The 13,390-nt window shown below is 43.7% G+C and overlaps 1 protein-coding gene across 8 annotated transcripts in view; it reads right to left on the bottom strand.

Annotated features, from left to right (window-relative positions):
• The window catches only part of KDM2B (lysine demethylase 2B), a 126,042-nt gene that overhangs the window by 112,227 nt on the left and 425 nt on the right, over positions 1 to 13,390 (bottom strand). For 7 of the 8 annotated variants that reach the window (XM_055794821.1, XM_055794824.1, XM_027787016.2 and 4 more), the window contains exons 1-3: positions 7,148 to 7,397; positions 5,902 to 6,046; positions 2,576 to 2,654 (exon numbers count right to left, since the gene is read on the bottom strand). In XM_055794821.1, coding sequence (XP_055650796.1) covers positions 2,576 to 2,654; positions 5,902 to 6,046; positions 7,148 to 7,180 — 257 coding nt within the window. In that variant the 5' untranslated portion in view covers positions 7,181 to 7,397. Of the gene's footprint in view, positions 1 to 2,575; positions 2,655 to 5,901; positions 6,047 to 7,147; positions 7,398 to 13,200; positions 13,271 to 13,390 lie in introns of those variants that run through there. The other variant, XM_055794823.1, reaches the window with a different exon arrangement.

The following is a 13,390-nucleotide window of genomic DNA, read 5'->3' as shown; positions in this document are numbered from 1 at the left end:
GAATCCTGAATAATGAGCAATCAAGAAGAAACAGATACTACATCTTGTGGTTACAGACACCAAGAAACAAGGTATGTTTGTGAAGGGTCTTGTGCAACATCTACACGCCTCAGGCAGCTCGAGTTCTGGAGGCACCACTGTCTGGTACAGGCAGCCCCAGGAAACACTGGTCCCACGCTGGGGTACTTGTTATCCACCTCCAATAATGCTCTGCCATCTGCAGCTGAGGATCTGAAGCCCAGTAATGTTTATGTCTGCAAGATAAACTCTCCCTTCCGCACTTCTCCACTGACAGAGCAGAAGCTGAACAGGTACCATTGGCACAGCACGAGCTGAAACATCTCCCTAGTTTTCTTCTTGTGCTGGAATTTGTGAACTTCCTTATACACAGGAGGAAGATCTGGCTGCTAGGAAGGTGCAGTAGTATCTCTGGCTCCTAAACACTCCTCAGTTTCACAGAAGAGCTGATGGTTTCTTCCAGAAGAAATTATTGAAGCTTTTATCACTTGCCCTTTAGAAGCAGCAGTTCAAAACCAATGCATATGGAGAGAGCAGTTATCTCAGATGATTTTCCACAGGAGATACGGCCTTCAGTTGACTCCTCCAAGAGAAGCATCTCCTGAAGAAATAAACTGAACAAAAAAGTAGCAACAACCTTCAGCTAAAAAAAAACCCTTCCTGCCAAGGTGGGCAGAGAAGCCAAAAGGAGGGTCAGGAAAATAGACTCTAATACAGCAGGGAAAACCATTTCAGGAGGGAAAGCTGCTGTATTTGGAAGCTGAGAGAAAGCAAGGAACTGGGATGCCAAGTTGGGTGAGTAGAGTGGCGACCACAACCCTTAAGGAAGCAGGAATTTCCTGTAAATAATAAAGCTCCTGCTGAAGCAAAAATTATTTAGTTTCAGGTGATGGTTACATATCCACATACATTGTAAACGTACATTCAGAGAAGCACTCAACAGAGACGTCACTGGCTCTCTAGGACCTAGGCTGGCCAACAGTGTCTTAAGTGAACATAGAAAAAATGGCACTTTAAGGAAACTCAGCTGAGAAGATAAACAAGAACATGATTAATCAGGAAAGATGATACTATAGTCATCATAAGCTAAGATTAAGGAGGTGGCTTCTGCAGGTTAAGCATAATTAAGCTATGAACAGGGAAGATTTCTCTCTGCTTCTCAGATTTTCATATGAAGGTTATACTGAAGGTTGTACATTTCGGAAACATCAAAACAGATGCTTTTGGATCCCCTCTTCTACACAAACCTTAAGGATCAATGCATTCCACCTGACCACACCTTCTCTCGGATAATACAGCAGAAAAATTAGGCTATTTTTCTACAACACCAAATAGGAGCATAGAACTGTTTAGGAACTGTAAAAAGCGAAGAGCCTTTCCCACTTAATAGGTAGATTTTCTGCCTATCTTCTAAAACATTACAGAATACATGCACATTTTCATCAGACAGTTAGGATACAATCTAGGAAAGGCTTTGCATAAACAAATAAAAAAGTGGCATTGTTTTTTTTTACAAGACACTAGACTAGCAGAGAAATACGGGGCTTAATAATCAACTAAAAAAATATCCCAGTACAACATAATGGTACAACAAAATAAACATTACTGTAATTACTACTGAGTACCTCTTAAGCACTTCTTGTTCAGAGTTCAACATTATAAAACTATTTTACTACATCATAAGAAGCATCACAGCAGCTCCTATTCACTCTCATAGTAAAAGGACCTATGCCTCTCAAATACCCCAAGCACTGCTTCTCTTTCTGTCCTTAAGTTATAGCAGGGTGGCTTGATTCTTTTTAATTAAATAATTGGGATTCCTCAGTTCCCTCAACTTTGAGGTGTTCCAGCTGAAACTGAGCAAAGTAATTACACTTTCAGAAAATTAGTTTTCCGTCTTTCAGATATTATCAGTTATCCAGTCCTAATTTCCAAAAGTACCAAGGAACATTTATCTAAACTATGGATTATGTGACTGATAAAGTATAAAATTTTAATATTTATCTCTTAGACGCTGTTACTTTTGCAGATAAACTTGCAGGATTTTCTTATTAAAATACCAATCCTTTATGACTGGACATTAACAAAATGCAACCTCAAAAAGACTCTAATAATACCACATTTTAACTAGACATTATTAAATATTTACAAAGCTGTAACATTCTGAAGAGATACAGTTCTAATGGAAAGTGACAGGCACCATTAAAGATTCTACCTGTAATACAGAGAACAATTGAGAAGTCAGAAATTGAAAGGAAGTTGTTCTGTCATTACAGCATGGATTGGATGCAAGAACCTTTGAATTTTATTCCTAACTTTCATCACTGACTTATTTTTCATTGTGTAGTACCATGCTGTACGCACTTAACTTTTACAGACTTCATTATCTGCTTATTTATAAGTGGAAAATAATCATTCCTCTTCTCAAGGGTGCTGACAGTCTTCCTAATTGCAATACATTTTGACATCCTCAAAAGAAATATCACATACAAGTGGAAAGCATAATGGTTATTTTATAAAAGCATTTATTAATCATCAAGATTTGGTTGTAACTTACTTAATTCCCAGTCCATCCTTATTTCTGAAGATAAGGGGAACTCTGAGAGCTTCTCTTTGCACATACTCAAAAGTAAAATCTGTTGGAATAATGAATAAAAAAAAATCCAAAGTCATTTACAATGGCATTAGCACCTCACATTACATTTTCTCAAAACACCCACCATTTCCCTTTTCTCGCCAAAGAACTCCACTATCACTTAAAGAAAAATATAAAGAGAATGCATATTTTAGGTCCAAACCGGAAACCAAATGACAGACAATGCTCTCCCAGCTGCTCTCTATTTTTCCTGTTCAGTGATGCACATAAAATAGAATCCAGTCAGAGTTTGTCAATTAAGGTCTGAGTTGAAACAGCCAGGCTATAATGAAATACCAAATGAACAGTTAAGACATAATCCTAACTAAATTACTGCAAATCAGCCTAGTACTCCTGGGGCAAACGTAGTTTAAACTCTATGTTTAAGTTTATATACTTCAAGCTATACATTTCTACTTCGGAAAAAACATGTTTTCTTGTGAGCATTACCTGCATATAGCTGAAAGCCCTGATGCTGTGAATAAATAATTTTCTTTTTGTGAGGGTTACTGTTACTTCCAACAAAGTATTTTTTTATTTTTTAAAAAATTAATCAGAAAGGTAACTGCAGGAGTTGTTTCACAGAAATCTTATACCGCTCTTGCTGCTTAGGAAGATGGTGAAAAAGTAGTTTTTTGTGGGGAGTCACAGTATAACACTCGATCAGCCCAAAAATTAAACATAAATTTGTTATGTTAGCACTGATCAGTATCACCTTGTTGCTTCACCCTGAGGATTACACAGAACTGGACCTTCCTGGGCATTTCTTTATGCAATGGTCTGACACAATAGCAGTGATTTGGGGATTAGAGAGGAAGTTACAAGGCAGCGATTTGGGTGAGCCATGCCTACAAAACCCCACACTCCATTTGAAGCCTTCTGCCAGCAAAAGAAGAGGAATTCCTGCACTGGCCACATACTGTTTCTATAGCTCTGCTATTCCCCCTTTCTTACAGGAAAAAATTACTTTTATGTAGCATCCATATGCTACCTTGGAAAACATTGTTTGCCTCTTCAGCACTACAACACACACTACACGCTGCCAAATACACTATACACATTATATATTAAATTCAGGTGCACACAAGTAGTTTAACTTCTCCAAGACCCAGCCAGCAATGTACAAGCTTCCTGGGAGAGCATGAGAACCTCAGACCCGAGCTTATGTCAGTGATGCTTCATTGCTACAAAACCCCATACTGGACAAGGGCAACAGAGGCGAAGCTCCCGTGCCTGCAGACACATTTCCCTCTGCTTTTACAACTTTTTCTTTGCTGTATTCAGTTAGTAATTACGACAAGTAGAGATATAATATTCCTACTTAGAGTTACCAAATCAGAGCACTGTAATTATCCATTTACAAAAACATTTAAATGACAGAAACTTTATCGCTACTAGTCTCAAAATAAGGGTAATGAATACTTCAATTAACTAAGGTTACCAAGTAAGTATTTCTGTACCAGAGAAAACTTTGTTTCTCATAGGCATTCCCATGAAAACTATTGGCTTTGGGTAAACAGAGAAATAAACCACAGGTATTTTTTAAGGACACTCATCCAAGACAGAAAGTCAACCGACATCAAGAATAGTACCGGTGGAAGGAGCAGAGGCAGCTACATAGCCTAAGAGACTAGAGAACAAGTAGCTATGACAAACTGCATTCGAGCCAGAAATCACACCACTGTCTTGCACACCTCGAGGAAAACCAGCCCACATTCAGGGGAGTGTGGGGGGGTTGTGTGTGATCAAAGAAGAGTAATCATTAAAAACAAAAACAAGGACATGGGAAACAATTATAAATAAATATATCACAACCTATTTCAAGTATTCATATAAACTGACTCTTTTATTCTTACTAACAACTGTCACTGTTTCGCCTAGATTCAATTCAACTCTTGGATTTACAGAAAAGATAAACCAATAGTAAAAATAAAACCAGAGCAAATAGGAAGGCAGATCGTTTCTTCATAATGCCCTAACAAAGCATTTAAATCCCTTGTGGGGCTGAACAAAGCAGACACAGACCACAACAAAATAACAAAAGACACTCATTTATTTCCAAGTTCCCTAGAAAAGAGAAAGCTTCCCAAAGATTTTAGAGCTGCTGAGCTTGGAAAGCTGTGGATTGTACTATAGTTAGCATGTAGCAATGGCAACCACTGGAGTATTTGGAAGATGAGGGTAGAATGCAATAATTTTCTGGAAAATTAATTAACATTTTCCAGCTAAAAAATAGGTGTTTGTGTTTTGTTTGGAGGAAGAGGGGTCAGGGTTGAGCTTATCTCCTAAACAAATACCTTCCTAAATAAGATAGGTATTTAATTTCTCCACCACATTAACTTTTCTAAAAGGAGCTTAAAATGCTCATGCAAAACTAAGCCTAGGGGAAAAAAGGAAATTTTCTAAACTAGATTAGTGGCTCCACCGCTGTAGCCATTTCAGGAGGATTACAGGCAAAACTCCTCTTTGCTGAGAAAGCCGGCTTAGAGGGTCCTCCGTGAGGCCGAGTTTTGGTGATAGCCGTCTGGGATTCGGGATCCATTTCACCAACGCTGCAGCAAATAAGGTGACTGGCAAACACACACACAGCCCGCTGGATTCAAAGGTGACTGGCAAATACACACACAGCCTGCTGGATTCCTGGGCAAACCTTTCCCATTTTCCTTCCTGCCAGGCAGCCGTGCTGCAGAGCTGAGCTGGTCGCCTGCCACTCCATAACTTGTCACCTAAGCAAACCAAGTCACTTCGGGGAGGGGAGCGGTGTAATTTAATAGATGATAAAGCCACAAAGTAGTTGTTGACTTTAAAGTCTCCAAGCCTGGCCAACAGGCTCATCAATTGCATCCTCTTGCAAAAGGGGTCCTGGATTCACTAGGAGACGGGGAAAGCAGGGGTTTCTGCCGCGTACACACACACACCCGTGCCAGGACCAAACTCCCGCACATCCCTGTGCTGCGCTTGGGGTCCCGGTACCGGTGCAATGTTGGCAGTGGGGGAAGGGGGGGGGCGCAAGGCGGTGCCATCCATCACCCCGCCGCTCTCCGGCTGCGGGGGGGGCCGGGGCAGCCCCCCCGCAGCGGTGCGAGCTGCGGGGCCCCGGGGGCAGCAGCCGCCCCCCCCACCCCGCGCTGGGCCTGGCGGCGTCACCGGATCCCCGGGCAGGGGGCGCGGGCGCGAAATACGAACCGGCGCGGAGCTACACGTGGAGGCGGCGGGGCCGCCCCCCGCCCCCCCCCCCGCGCAATTACCTTTGCCGTCCATGGCATGCACGAAATCCCCGTGATACATTTTACTCTTTAATTTCTCTTCCAGATTGAAACTCCTGATGCTGACAATTTCCTCCACGTCCGAGACGTCCTCGTGCTCATCGTATCGCCTTCTGCCGATAGATCGCTAGAAAACAAACAAACCAACCAACAAAACAAAGCCACATTGTGCGGGGGGAAAAAATAATGGGGGTCGGTGGGGAAGGAAACGTGGGGATGGTGCAGAAGGATTTGATAAACAGATTCTGGGGGAAATCATGAAGACGGCAAAGCAGAAAGTGAGCAAAACCTGGACCCGACGGAGCCCCAACACAGCTGCATGCCCAACCTTTTCCATCCCACGGAACCGGGCAGGAATAACAGGTGTTTGGCTGAATAAAAACTAAAACTTGGGCTGCTGTGCAGGAGCTGCCGTGCGGGCGAGCAGGAGACGGGCGCAACTCGCCGAAAATTCACCCATGCGTTTTGCAACACCGGCAGCCAACGCTCGTTAGCAACGGGATCATTTTTATTATTATTATTAATTTTTGCGCGTGAATACAAGATAATTTCTCGGGGAAGAGAAGGGGGGTGGTGTGAGCGTGAATCATTTAATCCGATGCACAGCATCCAGGTTTCGGTATTTACATAATCCGAGTGTTTCCATAGTCACACCGGAAGCCGCGGTTTAAAAACCGGCTCTGGCCGTATGTACCGCGGTGGGGAGGGATGTGCGGCCCCCACCGCCGAAAGCCGGGGGGGGGGGGGGGGGAAAGGTTCGGGGTCCGCGGGCGAGGGGCAGCGACGAGCTCAATGTAAGGCGGAGTGGGGGGATAGGCCCGGCGGGGGCCGGTGCCGCTCCCCCGGGGAAGTTGCCGTGGGGCCCCGCGGCGGCCGCGCACAAAGGTAGGTGCCCGGTGGAGCGGGGTTTGGGGGGGTGCCCGGTCCACCGGGTGTCGCCGGTGGTTCTACCCCTCTCCCGGCAAACCAGCCCCGGCAGCCAGCCCCGGGCACACGCGCGGCGCAGCAGCACAAACCCTCACCCACAGGAAAAAAAAAATTATATTCTCGTCCCACCCTCTCCTTCCCCTCGATTAAATTCCACCCCCTTCCCGGTGCCTAAGCTGCTCTCTTGCAAACTTAAGGCGCTCGGCTGCCTGCGTTTTACATGCATTTCTCCCTTTGCAAACAATTAAGCAAAATCAATTACAAGGCACAAATAGGAAAGAGACAGAAGCCAGCTACACACCAATCTTCTTCCAGAGTCTTTCTCTGCCTCCATTTTTTGGAGAGTTTCATCACTTAATTATCAACAGTTCCTGTCCTGCATTTTTGGCCCAAATGGGGAGGAGGAAAAACAAAAGCCATCCAGGTCTCTCTAAAGTTTTGCAATTTTGCACCAGCACTTTTTTTTTGGGGGGGGGGGGGGGGAGGAGGGGGAGGGAAGGGGGGCGGCGGCGATGCGCTTTGCAAAGTCCTAAGGAACCATTTTCAGGCACTGCGTGCGGAGCGGGGGCGCAGGCGTCGCAGTGCCCGGAACGTAAACAGTGGCGGGGCCCGGGGGGGTGGGGGTGGGGGGGGGTGTCCGGGGCGGCGGCGCGGTATCGGCGCTGGGCCGGCCGGTGGCCCCGCCGCCGCGGTGGCAGGTCACGAGTGCGCGGCGGGGCGCGGCACGCAGGCGCTGAGCGGCAGCGGGGCAGGGGCGGCCACAAAGGCGCAGCGGCGCCCGGCGTGGGGTCCGGGGGTTGGGCGCCCTGCGTGGGGTGCGGGGGTCCGGCTCCCTGCTTTTTGCCGGCGCCCAGCGTAGGGTGCGTGGAGGCAGGGTGCCGGGGCCCCTGCGTGGGGGCCGGGGCCGGCCGAAAAGTTGGTCGGTTCTGCTCAACCCGGGGGGGTTGGGGTCAGGCAGTTTGGAGGACTCCTGTGAAGTGGCGAGTTAACGTGGCAAACGCTGTAAGATACTAGTAGGCAGCGTGCACGGCCGGTTACCGGGTGTTGCGTGAAGCAGGCAGTCCCGCAGGCGCGCGGTGCGCCTCTGGCCCACGTGCAGCCAGCCGCGCGGCATGGGAGCGGGATGCTCCAACATCTGCCCCGACATCTGTCCCCTGCGAGCAGGTTCAGGGTCTGTCACGTATCACTTGGTGTTAAAGTACAATCGCCTTTGTAATAAGCACCTACAACGGGTACTTAGAAATCGCGCGAAAAGGTAGGTAAAAATCATAGAAAGTAGCTGCGGATACGAAATTTGGGTTTAGCGATAGTGCGGGTGTCTGAGCCTGCCGGAGGGTCTCGCTCCCAGAACACCAATTCATGCCTACTCTGACTTGATGCTGAGCAAATATTGGGACCCTCTGATTGCAATAGTGGGGCCAGAGTGCAGGTTTTGAACAGCCTCCAGGTTGCAGTGTGGCTCCTCTCTCCAGTGGCATCCTTTACCTCTTCTCAGCACATCAAAGCGCACCTAAACCCAGGGCCAGGGGCCGAAGGCTTTGGCAGCACGCCTCTGCTTTGCTTTCTGCAATTTTTGAGATTGACATTGAGAATAAATGTGTTTCTACCTTCGGTATGGTGCGTGTTCGCTGTTATCTCTCCTGGACCAGCAAAAACTGGGAGTGCTCTCATCTAACCAGTACAAATCTCAGGAGTAAATTCCAGGCTGTCTTTCCCTGGCTTTACTTTTCACATCAGTTAAACAGAGACTGGAAATAGGGCGTTTTTCTTTGTTGGTAGAAGCAGACAGGAATAGCAGAAACCTACCCGCATAGCATTCAGTTACCTGTTGCATACCTAATTAATCACATTCTAGGTACTAGATGAAATGTATTAAATATTATGGCAAAGATAAAGCAAAGATATGCCAAAGATTAAAATTCAACTCTGCAAGCCTTGCTGGGCATCTCTTTGGAAAGGTCCATATTTTAATGAACCATGACATGTGGATAAAGGCAGAATAGAATTCTAATTTAGGATTTAAGGCAGGAAAGGACAGAGTTCCAACTTAGGATGTAAGGCACTGAGCTTCTCCTTCTGCATTTGCCAGTAACTGTTTGCAGAATCTTGAAAAATCATGTAATCTTCCCCTAACATCTCCCTATTTGCAGATGATTGAACTTAATTATTATATAGAAATGTGGTATAGGCTATATAGTGAAGTGTGGATTCCAGATGTGTGTTCCAGCAAGTGCATTATTAATGCATAATCCTGAGGAGATGTATGCATATGTTGACCTTTCAGCCAAGATTACTCAATCTTAAAATTAAATGCATGTGTACATCTGTAGGATTGAGGCCAGAGTACTTGTACAAGATAAATGGATGTTACTAGAGAATCATCAGACAAAAACCACGTAATCCATCTATTCCACAGAAGTCCACCAAAAAAAGAAAGAACAGAGACATAAAAGAAAATCAACTCATTTTTCTAGACTTTTTTTTTGGGGGGGGGGGGACATGAGCAATCTGAAACTGTTGGTGTATCAAGCAAACTCACCAAAGACTGTATTAATCACATACACCTGGAAACACCAGAGCACATTATAGAAATATGGAAGTAAATATGTTTCAGAAACATCACAACTTTAACTTATAGACCTCAAAAAATAGAAACCATGTTTTTAACCTTGTTTTAAGACAGAAATTATTCCTATTAAGCTATGATTGATTTTACCATCGAAATAATACTGCCTCAATAACAAAAAACCTGTCTCAAACTTGAAAGTGGGGGGAAAAGGGGGGTGGGGGTAGTAGGCTGTGGATGATGAGAATATCCACAGCTGCACTGGACAGGATAAAAACATTTAGAAGCAATATTAAACCTCCATGCTTCAGGACGCACATGAAGTGCTGGCAGATGAGGGTTGGCACTCATTTACCCTCTAGGCAGGGCACACCACTGGTTTCCAGCAGTGCCCAAAGCTGGGCCCTGTCCAGCAGAGCTTGGTATGGCCAGGGCTGCTGCGAGGCTGGCTTTCTTCACAGCCAAAAATACAGGGAAAAAATACTTCAGGTATCCTGTCTGAACTGTATTTAAAAACAAAACAACAACAACAAAAAAACCAAAACAAAAAAAACCCACTTAAACCAAACCCCACACTAAAACTTTTTTGATAGATGTTAATGTAACTTAAATTATTTAAGATCTAATCATGCCAATGTGCTGAATCCTGACCCTGTTAGCTTGAAACTAGGAGCTGTCATTTAATTGAACTTGTACTGCAGGGCTCATGCTAAAATAAGAACTAGAGTGCTATGCTTGGGAAGGCTGCATGAGAAAATGGGTTAATTTCACCCCTTCTGAGGTTTCAAACATTCCCATTGGACAGAATGGACTGAAATAATTTAAAAATATCTTTAAAAATATCTTTTATCCTCTAAGATCTACCACTCTATACATTACCATGGGTTAAGACAGAAGGGTAGATATTTAACCATTTCATAGTTTTATGAAGGAAGTTAAAAATTGTGTAGTTTTTCTAGACATGACAGATCAAAATGTTTCCTCTGCAGAAATTCCATCAACTCAACGTTAAGCTCTACTTGAGATGAGATTTGCAGAGATGCTTGCCTTAACCTCCCTGCTCCTTGGGACTGCTGACAAACCTTTATTGCCTTTTGCAACTTCTACTTCTGATGTGTTGGTTGTAATGCAGATCTGCCATCATTTCCATTTTGTGGTAACCTGATTTGGTTTTGGTACAATAACAGGAACAAGTGGAAGCGATGATTTGCATGTGAAGCTGGAAATATGTTTTAGAAAAACTGCTCTGCAGAGGGTAAGCACCTTTGCATGCTCAGTGCTGTATGACATTAATCATACGGTACTCGGTGAACCTATTCTTCTTACTCAGTCCTCCTACAGAAAATAGAGAAGTACATTTTTAGCAGAGAAAGAACTATGAGTATCCTTGTGGCTGCATACAGATTTCTCAGGGTCTTCTGGAAAGAAACTTGGACTTCTGCCACCTGTTCCAACTGTGTTAATGCATAAATGATCCAGAGAATGGGTTGACATTACCTCTAATTAGGGGTAATAACAGCCTGCTGCTGAAAGAGCTGGTTCCCTTTCTCTTGCATCTATATCTCTCATTTCTCCCGCATTAGGTCTAGTGTTCGTGCAGCCACAGGGTAGGTCAGTTCGGTGACCTGATCCAGCAGAAAACTCACCCGTTAAGACAAAAATACCTATTTTTTTCATTAGATCAATTCCATGAAGCTCTGTAGCCATTTGATCGGTGGATTCTACAGGATGGAGTGGAGAGGGGGGTGAGATGAAGGAAGAGTGCAGGACTACACCCTTTTGGTGGCCTTCCGCAATTGCACTGATCAGAGGTAACAACAAACTACAGCTTTGAACTCCAGCAGGATTTCAGAACTCCCCGAAGCATTTCTGAGAGTTAATTAAGCATGACTGACTCTTTTTGTTTCAGCTAACTAGAGTGGCAGTATAGAGGTGTGTAATAATGAGTAATTAGAGTTGCAAATAAAATCTGTCCTTTTTAGTTTGTACCTCAGAACAGAGCTGGAAAATGGAACATAAAGGGGGGAAAGGGTACATGGCTGCAGTCCTAATGTTTTAGTTGCAGAAGAAGGGTTGACCTTTGATTTGTTTTCCGGTTTAATAAACTGATTTTTTTGTTTCTGATAGGAAAGGAAATTATGCTTATTTCAAAGCTACAGCAGTGGGGTTTGGAAGCTTAAAATTACACATGGCTTTGGTTTGGAAAAGTGGATGGAATGAGATTTCTTTACTGATTTGGCAGGTCCTTTTCTGTACCGTTTCTTTGAATGAAATACGAACAGTACATCAGTGTGCAATATTGTTAAATCTTTCAAAGCCTTTCCCGATAAAGAGGAATGGGATGATGGACAGAAGAATAGAGAAACAGTAAGTTCAAAGACTCTTATTTTAATACAATTATTTAGAAAGACACTTGAAGTCCTTCTCAGAGGCATGTATCTTGCAGTTTTGTTCTGTTTTTGTTTTTTAGAGAAATATGATTTTAGGGAACAGGTCAAGACCTTCGTATTACTTGTGCAGTAGTACTCAGTTACAGTTCAACCACAATTTTGCGCAGTAATGAGAAGAAATAGCGAACAATCAGTCTTGGTTATGTACATGTATGTAAACATTTTTCATCGCTTATGAGCAGCAATGCAGAATATTTTTAAACTTATGATTCCACAGAAACTATATGCCAGAGACTTGAGTGTTTGCTTGAGACGAGGAGGAAATTTCACATTACTGATTTCTGATTGTTATCATATCTCCCGAATAAAATGTGGTAATGAAATCACAGTATGGTTGTTACTCATTGCTTTGCAATGTGGTGCTCAGACTTAGCCTAAGGCATCAGTGGGAGATACAGAAAATGCTGATTGTGGTGATGAGGTCTCCTGGTGTGTTTCTTTTAAGAATGAAAGCACACTGAAGGAGGAGTGGTATTTTAGAATCATAGAATCATTTCGGTAGGGAAAGAGCTTTAAGATCATCGAGTCCAACTGCAAACCTCACTAAACCACCACTAAATGCTTAACTTACGCTGGACTCAAGTGGATCCTACACAGCAGTACTGTCACTCATAAAAGAGAAAGAAGGTGGCAAATACTCCATGGAGTCACTTACACAACAGCAGAGGCTTTTATGGAAAGACTGTAAGTCAAACTTACTCTTCTACAGAGACGCTTTAATGCCCCTATAGATAGAAATCTAACCAAGTTGTTCATAACAACAAATAGACAGAGACGACTCTGGTTATTTCCTGAAAAGGGAATGAGATCAAATCTAAGTGGTGAGAAATGGTGGTTTCAGGGAATGCCTCTGAAGACTTGAAATCGTTAAGATTTTTTTCTTGGATGCTTTAACTAACTCTTTTTTTAAAAAGAATGCCATGTAAATGGAGAGCGTTAAGCGACCTGTGTTGGTGCAGATGGTCGTTACCTTTGCTGTGCATAAGTAAATGAACGACCTTGCAAATCAGAGGAAGGTGTGAAGGGAGGAACAAAGCAAAAACATTAAAGACAATGTGCCCCATTTTTCTGACTTGCAAATAGGGTGGGCAATTTCAATGCAGTAGAAAATCACCAGTGCTTTTGATTTCTAATGGAGCAAGCATTGCAGCGATTCAGCTGGTATGTGACCACCCCCCTGCCTGTAAATAGTACCAAGTATCCTTGTCCAGTATTATTTCTATTGTTAAAACTGCATTTTTCTTACTAGAAATCGACGGCGACAGGTTTATTTCTTACACGTCCCTTAATTCTCCAGACCCACAAGTCTGACGTGGCACAAGCACTGTCTCGTCTCACCTTTTCAGACATCATCTTCGTAACTGTGCCATGTATTTGCTACGGAGTTGTGATCTACGCCTTTTTCCCTCTGTAAAACACAGAAAATTATGGTTTGAAGGGTTTGCATGAGCGTGGTCAATAAAAAAAAAATAAATTTCTACACTGGCGTATGTATGTGTTGAAAGGTTCTGCTTGATCAACCTGAGAT

This window comes from Falco peregrinus, chromosome 2, assembly GCF_023634155.1.
Source record: "Falco peregrinus isolate bFalPer1 chromosome 2, bFalPer1.pri, whole genome shotgun sequence".
In the NCBI taxonomy this organism is placed as follows: Eukaryota; Metazoa; Chordata; class Aves; order Falconiformes; family Falconidae; genus Falco; species Falco peregrinus.
The sequence above is the reverse complement of the archived record's forward strand: the minus strand, read 5'-3'. Positions and strand labels throughout refer to the sequence as shown.